The sequence below is a fragment of the Vombatus ursinus genome, unplaced genomic scaffold (assembly GCF_900497805.2).
Source record: "Vombatus ursinus unplaced genomic scaffold, bare-nosed wombat genome assembly UNPS02014812.1, whole genome shotgun sequence".
NCBI classification, from domain to species: Eukaryota; Metazoa; Chordata; class Mammalia; order Diprotodontia; family Vombatidae; genus Vombatus; species Vombatus ursinus.
In genome coordinates, this window is record NW_020954590.1 from 88718582 (window position 1) to 88740347 (window position 21766).

The 21766-nt window shown below is 35.1% G+C and overlaps 1 protein-coding gene across 2 annotated transcripts in view; it reads right to left on the bottom strand.

The window, feature by feature from the left end:
• Positions 1-1025: 1025 nt before the first annotated feature.
• LOC114054077 (deubiquitinating protein VCIP135) overlaps positions 1026-21766 on the bottom strand; it is a 31893-nt gene continuing 11152 nt past the window's right edge. For both annotated transcript variants that reach the window (XM_027877175.1, XM_027877174.1), the window contains one exon: positions 1026-6240. In XM_027877175.1, the coding sequence (XP_027732976.1) occupies positions 5369-6240 (872 nt within the window). In that variant the 3' untranslated portion in view covers positions 1026-5368. The remainder of the gene's footprint in view (positions 6241-21766) is intronic.

Sequence of the window (21766 nt, forward strand, 5' to 3'; positions counted from 1 at the left end):
ATGCAGGATTCAGTTTAGCTGATTAGCTGGGGAAAATATGTAGCCTAGTAACTCCATGGCATTCCTTTTTTAAAAAAAATTCTCATGTCTAATCCAATTTTATAAAAATTAACACAAAATCACAATAACACAAAAGCAGGGATTATTACCCTGGGGTCTATCAACTTTTTAAAAATATTTTGATAACTATTCCAATTTAATTGGTTTCCTTTGTAATATTATTCATTTTATACATGTAAAAACATTATTCTGAGATGAGATCTAAAGGCTTCATCACAATACCAAAGGAGTTCATGACATAAAAATGGTTAAGAATTCCATGCTTTATAACATATTGTCTTTGGTTTTGGATGGTATTTCAGAGCCAGTATTACCAATACTTTATGGTTAACATTACTAAAACTTTTTTGCTCCTGATTTAAAAATCGGGTTTTTAAAATTCAGTAACTAAATCTACATTTAGAAGGAGAAAATGTTTTAAATACTTCTGTCTCTTTATAATACCTAACTTACCACCTTTGATGCAGTAACAGTTATTTCAGATTATTCAAATATTTTTCATCTACAACATATTAAGGCATAATTCCAAGGAAACTTATTAAAAATGATTACCAAAATTTGTGAGATATGGAGAAGTTGGGGAAAAAAGCAGCATGTTTTAACTTATAATTTTAATATAGCAACCAAAGAAAACTCCAAATACTGTACAGTGAAGTGTAATATGATACACTATATACTGTTATAATACACTATCATTACATTACAGATTTAAAAAACCCAAATGTAATTAATACAGCAATCACAAACAAAACAAATCAAAACGTGCTAGATAACAATCAGTGCTGTAGGGATGGTGTAACTTCTATGCTAATTTCTTTTAGTCAACATTTAAAGCAATTGCTGTCTTCTAAATATATACACTATTACTTCTTATTTATATATTTTAAATAACATTTTCCTCCAAAAAGTGCACTCATTAGTTCTTGGCAATAATCCTCAAAGTCAAATAAACCTGAAAATACTAATAACTTTTTCAGTCTTTTATTGCTCTACCACAGGCATAAAGGCTCAGAAATGGGATTCTGCATTTTAGAAAGGATGCAAGATCTTAAAATGTAAAATACTAAATAGTTGATATTGACAAGGAAAAATAACATCAACTTTAAAGTTCAACTAGTTTTCCTTTTCTTTTACATGACAATAATCATGTTACTATTGTAATATAAAAGCATATAGATTCCATAATTAAAAATTTTTAATGTCAACTATACAAGTAATGGCATTTTCTTCAGTAATTCACATTTCGTATGATTCCTGGTGTTTTGGAACAAAGCTAAAACTCCCACGATTTAATAATACTAACATGAATTAAAACATTTAGCATTTCTATGTATTGTCAAAAATGGCAGAACTTGCTAAGTTACCTGGCAAATCTCATGTTGTTAGTACCCTTTGTTATTTTGTTTTACTAAGCATACATTTAAATATTATGTTTTTTTTATATATAGCAACAGTTCTGGGTCTTCTGGTCCTCAAAATAATACATTTCTTACAAAATTAGTAATGATGGGCATTAGGACAGGATAATTCTGTAAAACTAATCTAATAATCCTCTTGTAAACCAGGATCTACCAATCTTATTCAGAATACCTATTTTGTTACTAACTCTAAAAGGCCATCTAAAATTCAATTGTAAAATGGTTAGAATTTGGCCCATGGTACAGTTGTATGACAGGAAAAATAGCCCAAATGTAAATTGAGTCTTAAGAGAATTTTTAAAAATCTCAAATTCTTCTCTGCAGTATTTTAATAATAAGCCAAATCAAAGTACTCTTGAATGGCTTTAAAAACAAAATGATATAATGATTTTAAAAATAAAGATTTTATGATTGCATAAAAAGTTCAAGTTAATATAATGTCAAGTTCTTGTGTGATTAATAAGAGAAGTGGCATATTAATGCTGTGCCTAAATATTCAGACATTCCTAAGTGTTAATTTGTAGGAAAATGTTAGCTAGCAGCTTATATTAGTACTTAACCATGTAAAATAATACTGTTATAAATTTTTCCATTTTGTAGCTAACAAATGCTACATCAGTGATCATCAACAAACGTCAATACTGACTGGTATGTGGAACTTTAGCAAATGATACTCCCTGAGGTAAAGACCCCTGCACAAAACTACTGCTCACTTCCCATTAAATTGGATACTGTAGAAATTTCCAGAAAGTCTAAGAACCACAGCTGTTTTTCAGTCATGTCTCAATGATAAGCAGTAAGCTTGATTGGGGAAAGAAAAAAAAAAAACAACCAACCAACCAACCAACCCCAATACTGTTACAAAGCAAGAAGTTATCTTCATATCTTCCATAGTCAACAGCAGCTGCTAAACTTCTTGGCTACACAGCAGCTTCCCAGGGAATATTATGAGGACAGTGATGGGGAAAACAATAAATTTTAGGCTTTTAAACTTATTCCTGAATATATCATCTCTTCATGGTTCATAATTCACAGTTAATAATAGATATTTTCCTACATGTTATTGTGCAGTACTGTTGTTATATATTAGTTTTAAATTTTCAACTGGTTTCTCCACACTCATTACCAATATTCTGGTTGTTTTTAGATATATCTGAACTTGGACCATTAACAACAAACATGATAAGTTTACCTATAAGAAAGAGAATTGAAGGGAAAAATATGCAGAAATTAATTTAAAATGTTCAACCAGACAAAAGACTGTAAAATAAAGCTTAGTTTGAAAAGTTAACCTAAAGTTATGGCATAACTTCTAAGAGGAAATAAAAATACAATGACCACTGCAAGACTTTCCAGTTCACAGAGTAAAAGTTTGGTGATCATTTACAGTGATTCCCATGCTGTCACAAAGGGCAGGACTAAAATAACAACATTTAATTCTACAGTAACCTATTTGATTATTGTACACGTAAAAGAAAAAGGATGGCTATAACTAAACAGAATGAGACAAAATAACTATAATGAACTTCTGCTGTGAGACTTAGTGAAGATCTGTCATTTTTCTTATCTCTTAACAGGCAGCACCTACACCATCGGAGACCTCAACTGAGATAAAATCATTTCTAGGAATCTGATCACTTCAGAGCCAAGCATTTTATTCTTTAAACACAAGAGAGCCCAAACTACTAATGTAATGTCCATACATCAGTGTAATGTAAGCAGCCATGCTGTAGCAACAGAAATTAATAAAATGTCTGACGTTATGACCAAATTACTGCTTTGGCATGTACATTCTGATTCACATTAGATAAGCATGAAAACTTAATACGAGAGGTGTAACTTTGTGTTTGTTTTGCTTTATACTCAAATAGGATTTGGAAGTCATCAACTCAACACACAAAGTCACTAGTGAAGAAAATATTTCTGTGTTAAAGAAAAGGTGGTTCTGTGATTTACCTGGAAGCAAGGAATTACCTTGTTAGACAGTTTCCCTGTGGTAAAAGAAGAGGAAATGTACATTTTAGTGACCAAGAAAGCCAAAATAATTATTGTGGTTAGATACTGTAGTCTGTAGATTTATACATAAGAATTCTTACAGCCAAATGTAAAATGTTATTTGGTGGTTATATTTCACACCTTATGCAAAAATAGTACACACTATAAAATAGTTAGTTATAAATCTCCTTCAACCTCTCTGATCTGCAGAAAGACAAATTCTTCTAAGTAAAATTTAGAAACCAAAAAAACCTGAAAGTTTCCAAATTAAAAAAAAAAACTTGATAAAATTAACCCAAACATGCCTCACTCAGTTTAAAGTGTTCAGATTCTCCAAAATTAAGTGACTTCAATTGATTTACTTTCACGAAGAGAACCTTTTTTTTTAACTGAGAAGCATCAATTAAAGTGCCTAAATTCCTTATGACAAAAAGAGGTTTTAAAATATCTGATAAGATAACATGCGAATATTTTCCAAATTAAAATATAATTTTCATGGACCTGTTTTACATGTGCAAACAGAAAAAGCCAGGCCTTCAATACTCTAGAGAGGAGACTATTAACATACATTTTGTCTTTCCATCCATGCAAATACAACTTAATTTCTGTGAACAGAGGAAGAATGTAAAATAAAATGCACATTACAGAATACAGATCTGCAGGATAAGAGGTAAAATAGTGCAATACCAATGTGAGGATAAACATTCTTTGTCTTATGGAATAAGCACGACAGCTGCTTCTCAAGGAAGCTGGCACTAACAATTTCATGAATACACTAAGTGAATGCCAAGTTGCTCAGGGTATGATGCAGCAAAATTTGCACCACAAATTCAAGTGAAGCCAACAAATGATGATCCTATGGGCACCAAAAAAAAAAGAAAAAAAGGAAACATTATCTGTTTCCAAGAAATTTCAACAAAGACACTTAGCATATATACCATTGATCAAAATTTTAGAACAAAGCAACTCATTAATAAAGAATAATTCTCAGCTGATAAGTTCTCTGTCACTGACAAACTTTGAAAATTGGAGATCATGTAACTATATCTACCATTATCTATTGTATTTCCTACCACAACACTCCCTAACCAACCTTTCTGTGAGTTTAAAAAATTAGATGGCATTTGCCTTGCTTAGGATTCAGGAGACAGTATTAACATGCTACTGCTTACTAACAGCATTCTACAGGCTGTGTTGATTCAGACAGTAACATAACGGAATCAAATTCACTTTATCATTCTAGACTAGCTTTTTTTTGTTTTAACCTTGCTCAACTGGCAAAAATTGTATATCATTACACTCTATTTCCAAGTTATTTTAATCAAGAATACCTAGCTCTATGAATGTGTTTAAATCTAAGGAAATGTCAGGTTCATATAAAGTGTCTAATATACTGTATTATGAATTTTAATATACAGTTCAGTTCTGGTTGTTCTCAGATTTACATAGATGTATTTTTACACTATAATAAATGTCTGGGATGGTTATTTGGAATAACATTAACTTCAACAAATTTAATTTTTGCCTAGTTCTAGCTTTTTCAATAATCTTAAACATACTTTTAGCAAGAGAACTTTCACATGTTTGAAGAATTAAGACTCTCATGGAATTAAAATTACAAAGAACTTCCAATTACCCACACATCTACAACAGAAACTCATTCTCAGTGCATCTTCTAATAACTAATTTACAGGTAATTCAGAGCCAGCCTGGGCAGGAGTATATTAAAAGCTATTGCCAATCACACACTTGCTATCATGCACTGAATAACAAGATATAATCTTTGAAGTATACATACAAGATTTTTTCTTTTAAATGACTAATCATGTATGTGGTCCAGCCAACAACATTACATATTCACAATAAACATTCTGCCCTTATTAGCCCCTCACTAATCAAGAATGATCCATTGGCTCAGTTGCATTAGTCATGTCAGCATCTTGACTATCCATCTCTTCAGGTTCCTCCACAGAATTTCCTTTTTGTGCTTTTGACCTAGTGGCAAATGTTGTTCCCACTTCACTTGTCACGTTTCCACCAGTTGTTTCCACATTCAAATGCTCAGTACCACCAGTTATGGGAAAAGATTCAGGTAAGCCAGCCTGAAAACTCCCAGATTTTGCAGATGAACTTACAACTTCTACTTTCCTTTGAGGAAAATCAGTTGGTGACTGCTCTGTGTTCTGATCCCTCAAGTGCCTGTCCATTGAAGCCTGGATAGATGAAACCATTTCCTGCAACTTTTTTCGCTGGGCTTCAATCAAGTTAGGATCCAGCTGCCTGCTGTCTCTCATTGTTACTACTCCAGGAGCTATCCGAATAAGCTCACTGTTACTAGAAGGCGCTGTGAATACAGAAGGATCTGGTTTTGCAGAACTAGCAGCAAAATCTGTCCCTGTACTATGTTTTCTGACAACTGGACCTTCTCTAGCTCTCTGATCGAGGTGGGGGCTACTGGAAGCAGTTCCAAGAGAATGCCCTTTTCCCTGGAAGGCAGTTACATTATGCAACTGTTCTGATTTCTTTTTCACTACTCCACCACTACCTAATTTCAAGAGACCATGTGAGGGACTTGATTCTCGACTTCTTGAAGTAGTCTCTGCTCGAACCTGACTTAGAGCCTCTTTCACTAAATCTTCAACATTAGGACCAATGGGAAAGTGCCCTGCAGCATCCACACACAATTCCAATCTATCTTCTGAAGCATTGTAGACAAAAGTTTTACCAGGAAGATGTGGGAAAGTGCAATGCTTGCCATCAGTCATACCTGTGAAGAAGGAAAAGAGTAAGAAATTTAACTTCTTCAATTCCATTTAAAAGATTACTGAAAAAGCATTGTTACCTCTGAAATATAGTGAAGCTTAACTACATTAACTCAGTGAGTGGTCAGCAGCTTTATGCAGCTTTTCCACACCTAGCAGTTGAGAAACCAAAGAATTAAAAGTAACAAGGATATCCCACCATACAGAAAATGAACTTAAAGCATTTGTTTATAAGTCTTTACCTACTTACTTGATAGAAAAGGAGAAAACTGCAAAAGAAAAATTATTGTTGGGAGAAAACATTAGCTAAAGAACAAATTAAAATGAAGATAAAACATCTCAGAAAGTATATTGTGTAATTCAAGGGAAATGTGATTCAGTTTTCCAAAATTCAAATTCTACGATTTTTACAAACACATCTAATATATTTAATGGAGAGTTGCCTAATAAGACCATAATGGATAAGAGATGTGGTCTTCTGGCCTATCAGAATGATAGATTCTTGACCAGAGACTTATGCCCAAAAAGAGCCAGAAACAATGTATTTGCCTAGAGATAGTTGTCTGATTATAAAGACTTTTAATTAAAAAGGCATAAATTAGGAAAAAAGCAGGAGGTGCTCTGTAGTCCACAGGCAACACAATAGGAAAGCAAGGCAAAAACAATACTCAGATCCAATATGCCTGGTGCCAATATGCCAACATGTGGATTGTATTATAATAAAGAGGACGTTTAAGTTCGTAAAATAAGAAAGAAAATAGAAACTCAGAAGCACATCACAGTTTTGGTAAGATGAGTTATACCTGAAATATAACAATGAAAAGGGTTCTTATTCCCATTCAAAGAGACTAGTTTGGGAAAGAGAGTAACACTGCACATCATGAAAACATTTAATTTGTGGAAATCCACAAACCTCACGGGAGCATGGCATTGGAGAGGGAGATGAAGACAGAAAACATCTGAGTGAAGATCAAGACAGAAAAAAAAAATAAGGCAATACAGTGGTGGGAATATATAGTGGGGGCCCCCTGCCACAAGGCAAGATAGAAGAAATGGATGATGCAAGCTCATAACAGTACTTGGAGAAAGGATACAGAGTTCCTAAGAGATAACAAAAGGAACAATGGACATAGCCTAATTAAAATCTGCTTGACTTTTTAATGTATATTTGTTATAAGGATTTTCCTCCCAATTAGGGATAGAAATTTTTGTTAACTGAAAATAATAAATAAAATCTAAAAATTTTTTAATCGCTTTAAATTTAAAAAAAAAATTAAAAGTCAAAGTTCATTAATAGAATAAGGCCCAAGACTCTAAAAAGGTAAGATGACTCAAAAGGGATGGGAGACTTCCAAGAACAAAGCTCTACCTTGCTGTTCCTTGCAAAACTACACTTCCCATCTATATGACTTTGTACCAGCCTCCCCACCTAGAATGTTCTCTCTTTTAACTTCTGCCTCTTGACATCCCTGGCTTCTTCCAAGACTCAGCTCAAATGGCATCTTCTACAGGAGCCCCCAAGCCACTTGAACCTTCTATTTTAAGGTTACATCATATATGTGTACTTATTTATTTACATGCCGTTTCTAAATTAACACATAAACTCCTTAGGGATTTTTTTGTGTATTTAATGTTTCTTTGTATATTTAATGTTCTTTGTATCCCCAGCATTTAGCACTTACAGTGTGTGGCATATAATAAGCACATAATAGAGGTTTGTTGACTGATGAAGCAATTCTCCAGAATTCTGATCACAAAGAAAAGATGTCTAAAGAGAACAATATGATTATTCTCTCTTTGATTGTCATCAAAGGTACTTAGACTTTTGAAGGACAGCATAAAGCATGGTAAAAGGCAAAAAGATGAATATGAAAAATTGGCAACATCCTTTAAGAATATAGGAAAGGCTACATTATTCCAGGAAGCCAGAAAGAGTCAAGGCTTGCAGTAAGTGCTCAAGATGACAACAAAAAAGGATTTCTTTGGCTATACCAGGTCAAGATGAATATGAAAGAGAGAACTTACACTTGTTATAGTAAGAAAAGAAAGAGGGAAGAATTGGTGAATTCCTATTTTGCTGCTTCTTTTTCTACAAAGGAGAATGATCTTCAGACTAGAAATTATTTTAAAAGTGGTTAATAGGGAATTAGAATTTTAAAAAAAACATAAGGATATAATAAAAGTGTCTAATTACCATTAATGAGTATAAAATTTTGTGGTCCAGTGAAAGTACAAATCAGGGTAATGAAATCACTTACAAGTTAGTAATCTTTCATGAACCACAACAGCAAAAACAAAAAATGTGTTGTAATATTTGTTGAGAACTAGGTCTGGTGTCAAAAGACCCTGGGTTCAATCCCACACCCGTAATACTAAAGTGACCTTGAGCATGTCCTTTAACCCCATTTCCTCATCTGTAAAATGAGAGTTAGAACTGATAGCCTCCCCTTCCAGCTCCATCTATGAGCCTATCAAACTACTGGCCAATGAACATGAAGTCAATCCCTGGCAAGATTCTAAAATTGTTATAGAATGGTTCATTGGTTTGTGATCACTTAGAAAAGAGGTAATCCTAGAGGCCAATATGCCTTCATTAAAAATGCCATGACAAACTAACCTTGTTTTCTTCTCTGGCAGAGTTACTACATACTTAGTACACTAAGCACTTAGTAAGTACAGGGTCCTTCAGTAGATCCTGGAGGAAACTGCAAGTTTAGATAAGCTTGAGAGAAAAGATGTTACCAATAGAAGAATGAGCAAAGGTTTCATGCAAAAAGTGACATCTAAATTGGACTTTAAAAAATGGGCAAGAATTCAAAGAAAACAGAAAGAGAAAGGAAGAGCAGTTTAATTATAAAGGACAGTGTTACCAAAGGCAAAAGGCAAAGAGACAAAATAGCATAGAACACACAGCTAGCATCTGAGGTCACATCTGAACTCAGGTCTTCCTGATTCCAGGCCCACTTTGCCACCTAGCTGCCTCTTTAGACAGAAACACCAATGCATTGCTGATGGAGCTGGAAATCTATTCATTCTGGAAATCAATGTGGAAATATGTAAATAGACTAAAACGTTCATACCCTTTGACCCAAAGATTTCACCATAAGACATATGAGACAAAGGCTCCATATGTGAACAGCAGTACTTTTTAGTGGTAGCAAAAAACTGGAAGTAATGTAGATGTTCATCAATTAAACAACAAACTGTGGCAAACGAATGTAATGGTGAATACAGAAAAGAATGGAAATACTATGAACTCATACAAAATGAAATAAGCAGAGCCAAAAAAACCCAATATTACACAATTACAGCAATATAGATGGAAAGAACCACAAAACAACACTGAATATTATGAAATTATAAAGAACAAGCTTATCCCCAACAAAGAGATATGAGAAGATACATCCTCCGTCTAACCTTTGTAGAGGTTCTGGTCCACTGGTGTAAAACAGTGAATATAACATGAGATTTTTTTTCTAAGAATTGATCTGTTTTATTCAACTTTTTCCTTCTTATTCCTCCTTTTAGGAGAGTGAAAATCTATTTTTCAATACATATTTTTTAAACTGCCTGCAGACATGAGAAACTGACCAAAAAGAATTCAAATTGAAAATGATGAGGAGGGGAAGGAAGAGATAATTCATAGAAATCCATTAAGCCAGATAACAGAGAAAAGCAGATACAACATAAGATTATCCAAAAAGAGGGACAGGAATAAATCTCATAGTATTAGATATCTAGACTAATAATAAACAAAGTAAACTATGTTAACACAAGGTAAATTTGATCTTACAAATTTGATGGTATATGACTAGAATATGACTATGTTACAGTATGCTGTACGCAGAAGGAAGTGGTAGAATAATTGCATAAAATATCAAGATAACACATTCATGGGAAAATCCACAAACAAGAGAGGGAAAGCATAGGATGAGGATCAATGGAAGGAGTAATAAGTGTTATTATGCTGGGATCATCTAAACAAAAGAAGAAAATGGATGAGTCCAGGAAACTGATCACATCATGGCATGGAGGCATGAAAGAGTAAAGATAGGGTATTTCACTTATCCAAACATCTCTTGGAACACTCCCTTTTCTAATAGTAGAGCATCTGATTAATTTTTGACTTGCCTTATGATCATTTCATTCTTCAAAAGATCGAGAAAGTGTATAATAGGAACTTCTATTCTGGAATGGATTCTGATTGATAAGGAGAAAGTGACTGCCAAAGTAGAAATGATAGGAACTTTAGGAGGGAAAGGCTAATCCATCCTAGAAAGTTCATGTCAGATAAGGAGGGGGACACCAGGCACAATCTGAAACATACCTAAGATTTCAGTACAGTCAACTTCAAAGAATTCAGATGAATAGGATCCCAGAACCTAAAATTCCTAAAAGAAAGCTGGCCTGAAAAGTACTGGATGCTCCAAAGAATGTTATTCTAATAACAATTTCAATTAAGTAAGAGCAGTATAAAGAAACCAATTTGAATATCCAAGGAATTCACTGATCAATTTAGATTTTTAAAGGACGAGAAAATGGAAGCAAAGGCAATAACTGAAAATGATAATAGTGTGTCTGGAGGTCTAAACCTCAGAAGAAGCTGAAGCTAGTCATGAATGCTAAGAATAACAAAAAAGGCTTAAAAAGAAAAGCTATGTTGGAGGCAAGAGTAATATCAATGAAAGGAAGGGACTGCTATTCAGAGGAAACTGATGATAACAGATGGCAACAGACTCTTTTTTTACTTCTACTTTTTCTACCAAAAAAACAAACAAACAAACAAACCAACAATCAGGGGGTAGACTCGAACAAAAAGAGTTAACTAGAAGTAAAAAGATGGAAATAGTATCTAGTTGGCCTCAACTGAATTCAAATAACTAGGCCTAAATAAACATCATATTTCTCTTTGAACACACATATACTACACATATCCAAATAAGCAAATATCTTTCAAAAAATGTTATCCATCTCCAGAGAAAAAACTGATGGAGTCTGAATGCAGATTGAAACATAACTTTTCTTTACTTTATTTTTCTTGGGTTATGTTGTCTGTATCTTCTTTCACAGCATGACTTACATGGAAATATGTTTTACATGACTGCCCATGTATAACATGTCAAATTGCTTGCCTTCTCAATGAGATGGGAAGAGGAAAGAGGGAGGGAGACAATCTGGAACTCAAAATTTGAAAAAAGAAAGTTAATTGTTTTTACATGTAATTGGGGGAAAAACATATATATATATATATGTATGTATGTATGTGTGTGTGTATGTATATATATAGATATATATATATATTTTTTGTTTTTTTTTAAAAGAGCAACGGGTAAAAGTTGCAAAAAGGCACATTTCAATTAGGTTCCTGAAGAGAAGGGGGAAGGGGTCTGGGCCTGTGAACTCCCAGTGAGAAAAGCCCTTCTACCAAGGCAGATCAACAACTGTTGTGCAACAGTCTCAGAAAATTGCCTGGGGTACTGAGAGATGTCCTCAGGGTCACACGGTCACTATGTGTCAGAGGCAGAACTTGCACCCAAAGCTTCCTGGCTATAAGCCCAACCTCCTCCGCCACACTGTTTCTCATTCAGATATATATAGGGGAAACCTCCTGACTGTTAGAGTTGTCCAAAAGTGGGGTGGGCTTCCACGGGAAGCAGTGGATTCTGTACACCAAAATATTCATAGTAGAACTTTGGCGATAGCAAAGAACTGGAAACAAAGTAGATGACCATCAACTGGGGAATGGCTAAACACTGCAGAACATGACTGTAATACAAGAAGGGTTCTTAACCTTTTTTGTGTCTTGAAGCCCTTCGGCAGTCTAGTGAAGCTTATGGATCTTTTTTCAGAACAATGTTTTAAAACACATAGGATTTTAAAGGAAACTATTTACACTGAAATACAGATGGAATTTTTTCTCCCATTCATGTTCACAAATCCCCCCTGAAATCTTTCCATGGACTCTTTGGGAATCTACAGACGCCAGGTTAAGAACTCCTGCATTGTAACAGAATATTACTGCACTGAAAGAAACAATGAATGATTTCAGAGAAACATAAAAAAGACATATGAAGTGAACCAGGGTGGTGGTGAAAAATTGATATAATTGCTTTATAATAACCATTTTATAGTACTAAGAACCAAGGAATCCATCCCAATTATTCTGAAATCTTATATATAAATGCTTTGAAAACTATAAACTTCCTTACAGATAAAAAGTATCTGAGACTGCTTCCCCTTTAAGACGGACTGTTAAACACTGAACTGAAACCCTTAACTAGACTCACACCCCTAACATGTGCAGTACATTACTCAGCCTCCCACTTCATTAAGATTTCATCCACAAGACAGAAGCTCCCTTCACTTCAGTTCTGCTAAACTTCTCAGGAGCATCACTCAACCTCTTTTTCTTCCCTACAGTCACAAAAGGAAAGGTATCTTCTTCCCTTGCTCAAGCTAATCCCTTTATTTGTCCCCTCAAGACCATTCCTTTTCAACTCCTAGACCCAAGAGGTTGCTACAAACATCATTTTCCTCTCTTGCTTACTACAGTCACCATGTCATCTACCTATAATAAACATGCGCAAGTTTCTCTAATCCTAAAAAAAAATTTCCTCAATCCTTCAACTTCTTTCAGCTATCAACCACTCTTTTCTTTTCTGTGCCAAACTTCTGAAAAAAGTGGTCTTGACCCTAGGCCTCCACTCATTACCTCCATGTTCAGACGTTTTTTCAGTTGGATCTGACTCTTTGTGACCCCACTTGGGGTTTTCTTGGCAAGGACCTGGAGTGCTTTACCATTTCCTTCTCCAGCCCATTTTACAGAGGAGGAACTGAGGTTAGGTAACTCGCCCATGATCACACAGCTAGTAAGTGTCTGAGGCCGGACTTGAATTCACAAAGAAGAGTCTTCCTTACTCCAGGCCTGGCACTCTCTCCACTTTACCATCTAGCTGTACTTCCTACTCTGTCCTAAACCCCTTTGCAATCTGGTGCCTATCTCCCAATGACTCTACTAACACTGCTGTCTCAAAAGTCATCTACTATTTGCCAAATATGGTGGCCTACTTTCAACCAGAAAGGCCTCTTCATTCTCCTAGACCTCACGACAATATTGATACTATCAACCCCTCCCACCACTTTTCGCTCTTTAAATTCAAAAGTTCCACCTTCCTAGCTCTCCGAGCTTTCTTCATCTGCTTTACTGACTTCCCATCTACTAGATGACTCCTTACTTGAAGCATTACCCAAGGGTTGGGCCCTGATGCTTTCCTCTCTAGACTCTCCCTTAGGAATCTCATTGCCTTTCATGGCTTCAACTACCACTGACTTGGGTCCCACACGGACATTCCTAAATGCTTAAAGATATCTTTACTAGATGTCCTCCTGGCACCATGTACTCAACATGCCCCAGCCTGAGCTTATTATATTCTCTCCAAATCTGCTCCTTTTTTCTGACTTCACTACAATTATCCCTTCCACATCAAGTGGATGAGGAGTGAAGCACAGCACTGGCACCTCCTTCCCATCCCACCCCAGTGATCTGGAAAATCCATGTAAAATTTTTTGGCCAGAGAAGTCTGAATTATTATGGTATTAAAAGTTAAAATATGGTGATATTACATAATACTATACGTATATTTTATGCATTTCTGAGTTTCTAAACTTCTTCTGTGTCATCTGTGGCTTCTGCAAAACTCCCCCAAAATTTCCATTTAACATCTCACGCTGACCTGAGATATATCAAAACTACTATAGGGAAAGTCTCAATGTGCCACCATTTATTATATCCCCTCCACACACTCAATACTCCAGGCAATCAATAAAAAATCATTTAAGTACTGTGCTTTCTAGAAAAGTGAACCAATAACATTTTGACTAATAGATAAGTAGAGGGTCTGTCTTTTCACATCCCTCAGTAAACTTAGGGGGAGGGGGTTAGGGTTGGAGAAGAGTTTAACTCAATAGTCTCTAAGGACCCTTCCAGCTCTAAATGTATGATCCTCTGATCTGTGGTCTATAAAAACTGTGTGTTTCCTATCTATCTATCTCGAGAAACAATCCCTGGTCATTTTTTCCCCTGAAAAGAGGTTTTGTTCGTGGATGCCAGGTCCGAGAAATGTTATTACTGGGGAAAGAGAGGGGAAGACAAAGGAAAGAGAAGGCAGACTATATTCAGTACAGTATACTGCATTGAGCATTTGGGGGATATTGGGACTGACTCTACCACCATGAAGAGATGCCAAGCTGGTAAATGTGGTAGTGCTGCTTATGATTTATATGTATATCACACCTGAAAAACCAACAAAAATGAAATGTTTATAGTAAACAAATCTTTTTTTGGTTCAGTTTACTCTTGGAAATTTTTTATTTATTTTATTTATTTAAAATTTTTTTTAAAAAACTGGTATATGTCTGGTTTCATCAACTAGACTCTTAAGATCCTCAGAGGCAGTGAATGTTTTATACTTCTGTATCTCATTCATCAACCAACCTATATACACAACATACACTCAAAAATACTTCTTAAGTAAACTACATCTCAGTTAACTGAGGCTTCCACTATACTATCTTAGGTTTTTTTTTTTTAACACAGGAATTTTCTAGTTCAAGCCCTCATTTTATAAATAAGGAAACTCAGGCTGAGAGAGATGAAATAATTTGTTCAAGGTTATATAGCTTATACAAAAAAAAAAAAAAAACAAACAAAAAAAAAACCCAAGAGCTGAACACTAGAACCCATGTCCTCTGCCAGCTAATCCAGTTTTCTGTACAACTAAGATTCTATAAAGGGAGAGTTCACAGTAGTGTTCATTAAGGGGAAAAGGTAAATGTTCTATTTTAAAATAATTTAGTCTTAGTCCACAGTCACCTATTCTATTCTATGTAAATATTTAAAGTATCCATCACCAGTTGTGCCAGAATGGAGCATGACAACCATGTTTTGTCTATGTAGTTCATTCTTACCTACCCAAGGGTAATAAATAAGAGTCTATTACAGACTTTGGGTTCCAGCCCTCCCCACTTCTCTTGCTTTACTCTTTTCCCCCCTCATCCTGCCTATCAACATATTAAGACACAATCTGTTCAGATAAATAACCAAACCATAGTAGTGTGAGAAAACTTCAGGATGCAAAAACATTTGAATGTAGTTTTTGTAAGGCTATCTTAGAGCCAGTTTAAAGAACTTAAGAGTACCAGACATACCCTATTCCAATTGTGGGGACAAAGGCCATTCTTCTACGCCTTGATGTGTTTGCCCTACTTTCTTCCTTCCCATCGTTAAGGGTGGTTAGTGTAAGGTATATTAGAAAAATGACTGGACATGAATTTAAAATATTTGGATTACAGCCCAATCTACTACTTTATTATTCTGTGACCTTGAGTAAGTTACTTAAGATCCATGAGCCATAATTACATCATTTGTAGAATTCACTAATGAGACTAGATCAGACTAGATGACTTACTGCTCTGATATTCAGAAGGGAAACAGATCAAGCCCCAAGTTACACTAATATTTTCCTCTGGTTAAAAAAGAGATGACTTTCCAAGGACATTTCTTCATCTACTCAGTTGTCATCTTTTTGGCTCTCTTCCTGGGAATCTTTTTTTCTTTTTCCTGTCACTGGGCCATAGCTATTCTCTAACATTCTTCTAATATTACAGCCTGGAGACTCGATCTTCTTGTTTGCCCTTTGTCTTAGGGACCTTAGTGTTTTCTAGTCCATCTAATTTGATTAGCACAACCTGGATATTCTTTTTTTTCCCTACTGCTGTCTGCCTTTGTTTTCTCTCAAAGCCCCTTTCAGTTTTGGGTTAGGCCTCTCTCACAGCAAGACACTTGGATTTCTTGATAAATCATATTAAGGTTCTCTCCAGTTCCTATACTCCATTCCTGATCTCCATGTGCCTTGGATTCAGGTTCTGTGATTTCCTTTACTATATTCCCATGTTTGCATTTGAGTACAAGTGCATCAGGTTCATCCTTCCCTTGGGAGTTCTTTCAATTCTCTAACATTTGGAGAGGGGATATTTTGACATATCAATGTTTAAGTTTTCATCTTTACCCTATATCCCAAGAGAAATTAGAATTCCACAGAATGTAAATTATTTGAGGACAGGGAATGTTTCATGTTTTGTCTTTGCATTCCCTAGCACACAGCATAGTACTATTATATAGGTGTTTCATAAATGCTTGTTGAATTAAAACAACAGATTATAATGGCTTCACACACCTAACTAACCTAATAATATAATACAGTTTCTCTTCTTTTCTCATCCACTTACTATGATCATCAAAAAGGATTAAGTGCTAATTCACTTGTAACCTTTTAGCTTTAAAGCCAAATTGCCAAGTTCTCATAACACGGGGTTTTTTCTAAGAGTAAACTGTGACTAGTAGTCCTACCTCATCTCCTTTCCTACCTTCAAGACCATCACATCTATATACTAGCACTTGACATTTATATGATGCTTTACAGATTAGCTATCAAATATGAGAAAGGAATTTACTCAAGAGTAAAATTCAAAGACTACAAATACTTTGGAAGATTCAATATACCCTAATATGGAATGATTTTTTTCCTTAGTATCAACCAGGAAAAATAGTTTACAGAACAACAAGCTAAACTTATTGTCCTCCCTGAATGACAAATCTATTTCTTAGTATTCTAAATTAATCTGGACTTCCTTAATGCAGGAGACAGAATGTAACTGCTGAGTTTCTGTATTTACAGTTACCTTCATAACTTTCTGCTAGATAACAGTAAGATAACTTTTTCTCTATACAAACCAACTGTGGCTATTAAAGAATAAAAATCATTCTTGGTTTCATAGTTTCTAACATCCTTGTAACTCCCAGCTATTACAATACTTAATATAGTGAATGCCTATTACCTGACATAGACAGGAAAGGGGTCATTTTGATTAAACATCATAGTGCAGAGAATTATCAAATAAATATCACATGTGCATTACCCAAATTCAAATAATTAGCATAAAATTACCTTAATGCTAAATAATAAATATAATTTAATTTTTTTATGATTCAGAAAGGTAGTTCAAAATCCTATGGTTATGTTGAATATTCTTTATAAACTTCATCATCTTACTGACCCAGCACTTAACAATGGCAGTAGTTTAGTTCAATCTTATGATTATCATTGGGGGTGTATACATACGTACACACACACACATATATATCTGTATAATATATAATTATATATCTATATAATATATACTATATATACATATATATACACATACACATTATACACACACACACACACACATATCTATATACATACATATGTTGTTGCTGTTGTTGGATATTGCCAGAGTTTTACTTAAGTGCAGGAGCATGGGTCTGACCATGTCACCCTTCTACTCAAACTCCAGAGCTCCCTACTGCCTCTAGGACAAATATAATTCTACTCCTGTCCATCATTTAAAGCTCTTCTCAACCTGACTCCTTCCAAACTTTGCAGTCTCTTACACAGTGCTCCCCTCCATGCTCTCTATGGTCCAGTCTCACTGATCTACTTGCCATTCTTCACTCACAATATTTATCGTTTGTCTGTCTGCACTCCTTATGCCTGAATAGAACATACAATATTCCTCTTCACCTCTGTCCATCCTTCCTTCCTTCCTTTCTTTTTCTCTTGCAGACAATCTGGGTTAAGTGACTTGCCCAGAATCACACAGCTAGTAAGTGTCCGAGGTCATATTTGAACTCAGGTCCTCCTAACTCCAGGGTCAGTGCTCTATGCACTGTACCACCTAGTTGCCCCCTCGGTTTCTTTTAGGACTCAACTCAACATCACCTTCTGCCTGAAGCCTCTCCTGGTCTCCCTGGCTACTAATGCCTTCCCTTTCAAGGTCACCGCCTGTTTGCTTTGTAGGTGCCTTGGAAAGCCCTAAATATGTATGTGTTGCCTCCCTCATTAAAACATAAGCTTTTTGAGGGTAGGGACTATTTCAATTTTGTCCTTGTATTCTCAGTGTTTAGCACAGTATCTGGCACATAGTAGGCACTTAATAAAATGCAAATTGACCAATATATAATCCTTACCCTTAAAAACTTCGCAATCATAATGAGGAAGTAAGACTTACACAGAATAACTAAGTTAAAATATATGAAAATATGTGATAGGCATAAGTATAATTTAAGGTCAAAAATGCAAGGAAAAAACATCACAGATTTAAAGCTGGAAGGAACTTAAGAGATCATCTAGTCCAACTTCTATTTTACAGTTGAGGACACACAGGCACATAGAGGTAAAATAACTTGCCTAACATCACACAGGTCACAAGTGGGATATATTAAGAAAGGAAAGGATCTGTGCTGACTGGAGGTGGGGATAGTCACACTTGTACCACTGACCTGATTTGTCCCAAAATGAATGAGACTGAAATGAGAATGTGGACAAAACACAAAGCATCACAAAAGTTTAAGTTATAATTACTACAAATAAAGTTAACAATGAGAGCTGCTCTGATGTATATTAAAGTTTCTATAATATGAAAAGTGTCTTAAAGGAAGAAGAAATAAGGAAATGTATCACATCACCTTTCCTTGGAGACATGTGGAACTATGGCTATGGAATGCTGGATATGCTGTCAGACATGTTTCAGAGGTCTGACTATTACATAAAATAAAGCACCTCTATCAGTTTTTACATCCAAGTTAACTCAATTATATCAAGCCTTTGTATCTGATAAATATCTTTTATCTTTTTAAAAGATATATTTTAAAAAACTCTTTTCTTTCCATTTTTTAAATAATTTATAACACTACATATACAAGTTAACACAACCTAAGTAACTGTACATAACCTTCCCCCATTTGGGGGGAGGGGGAGAGAGGTGGGTCTGGACCTGTGATTTCATACCCAATGTGGTAACTCCTCAATGTATGTCAATGACTCATCCATAACTTGGAGTCTTAGTTGCCCAGGGAACTGAGATGCCTTGCCCATAGTCACGTAGTTTATATAAGAAGCAGGACTTGAACCCAGGCCTTCTATGCTCACAATAAAAAAAAGTTAACATTCTCTTTTCACATATGTACACAAAACTTCACAAAATCACTATAATTAAAGAAAAAACCAGTCTGAATTTGTGATCCAAATTCTAAATATTTTGAAAACGCAGTTTACTAACAAGCGCACAAGCTATTATACCTTTGTTTACTATCATACAGAATAATTGAACCTTCTGAGGCCTGCAGTGAAAAATAAAAACCATGGAAAGTAACAATGAAAAATGGCCTATACTTATTAGTTTATGGAGGCCTCATCACTTCTCATCTCATCTGGCTTAATTGGCCACCTCCAATTTCCAAATCTCCACACATCTGCCAAAGTGATAGCCCTCAAGCACAATCTGAACATGTCACTTCCTTGCTCAATAACCTCCTGTGGCCCCTTATTACCTCTGACATCATATGCAAATTCATCTGCTTGGCATTTAAAGCCTTCACAGCCTGGCTCCAACCTACCTCTCCAGCACTACAGATTATACTCTTTCATGAATTCAATGGTCCAGCAAACTGTCGTTCTTCCAGTCTCTCACTTGACACATTATCTCCAATTTCCATGATTTTGCAACTTGATTTTGTTGTCCCCATGCCTATAATGCATTTCCCTCTCCTCACCTCTGAATGAATGAAAAAATGTGTATTAAGTATTTACAGATGGCCAGGCACTGTGCAAAACAATGAGGATACAAATTTTAAAAAACCAGAAATCCTCTACCCTCAAAGAGCTTACATTCTAACAATAGAAAGCAACATATACAGAGGGGCTGGGAAAAGAAGAGTTTTTAGGGAGTGGAAAGAAAGGAGGGATGGGACACAAGGCAGCAAGAAGAAGGTAAAAGTAGCTTGACAGGCTTGATGGGATGTGAAGTTGAAGAATGATCTGTTTGTCTGGGGCCAATCAGTAGATATAGTGGGCTAGTTTGTATAAGCAGTCACCAATCAACCATTATACTGTTTTCTCTCAATAGAAAATAACTTCCTTAAAGATACAAACTTTCATTTTTGTTTTTGTATCCCTAGGGCCTAGGTCAGATGTAGTTGACATAATAAATACTTGTTGGTTAATTTTATTTCTAATTCAGCTGATGTAGGAGAGGGAAGCACTGGCTCTACAGTCAGAGGCCTTGGGTTCAAATTCTGCCTCTGTTGCTTATTACCTGTATGACCTTAAAGCAAATTACTTTAGCCTTCCCAGGCCAAAATCTCCTTAATTATAACATGATAGCGTAAAATGGATTGGGTGGTGTCTTAGGATTCTATATCTAAGGTCAGATGATATATTTTTGAAACATTTTTGTGGCCTTCTAAAACTTCCAGTCTATATGGTTTTATGAAAATACTTTATTTTTCCTTTTAGGTTTGCTCTGCTTAATTAAAATAACAGACAACTCTAACTCTGTATTTTTAGGATGCATATTTCAAATACTGAAATTACAGGTGATGATCTCTCCCTGGAGGCTCACCATACTGGTACCAGACTTCATGCAGACACCCAATGGCTTTAGCCCACTCCAACTTAGAAATGAGCAATCCATTGGCCTCAGCCTCCCTGGGAGCAGGGATTATAATCACCTGCTACTACATCTACTGCCTCAGTACCTTTTCTGTAACTTGTGGTCTTAGGGAGTTGCGTACAGTACTAGGTAACTAAATGATTTGCCCAGATTCACACAGTCAGTAGGTGTCAGATGAAGGACTTTAACCCAAGACCTACAGGCTTGAAGGCAAACTTTCTAGACAGATAAGAATGCCTCTACAGATAAGAATAATATCAATACGTCAAAAATTTTTACTAGCACTTTTTTTGTGGTTGCAAAAAACTGTAGATAAATGGCCATCATTTGGAAGGGCTAGACAAATCGTGGAATATAATGGAATATTACTAAGTTCTAAGAAACAATAAATATGATGAATAAAGAGAAGATTGGAAAGACATGAACTGCAAACAGAAACTAAGTAGAGCCAGGAAAACAATATACACAACGATTACAACAATGTAAATGGAAAGAACTACAAAACAATTAAAACAAAATGTTGTGAAATTATAAAGCTCTGAAGAAGAATTATAAGAACACACCTCCCCTACTACTTTGAAGAGGCTACACAGAGTTTATAACCTTGTATATGATGTCACAATTTTTTGATAAATCGATCACTTTTGCTGATATTTTTTCTCCTTTTTAAGAAAAAATTATTTGTTATAAGGGATGGTCCTCTGGGTGGCAAAGAGGAGAAGAATCTAAGGGGAAAACAGGAAATATAAAAACAAAAGATATGGATAAAAATCTATGTTAAATATAAAAAATATGAATGATATTAATATATAAAAGAGAGCTGAAGTACTTAAAAACAAGGAAAGTTAAATTTTCCCTTGCAATTTTCTTTACAATATTTGTCAATATCCTTTGTCAAGATGATAAAAAAGTAAAATTTGTAAAAAAAAAAAAAGTAAAATTTGTAAACCCTTCCTAATTATCAAATTCTGAATCCTG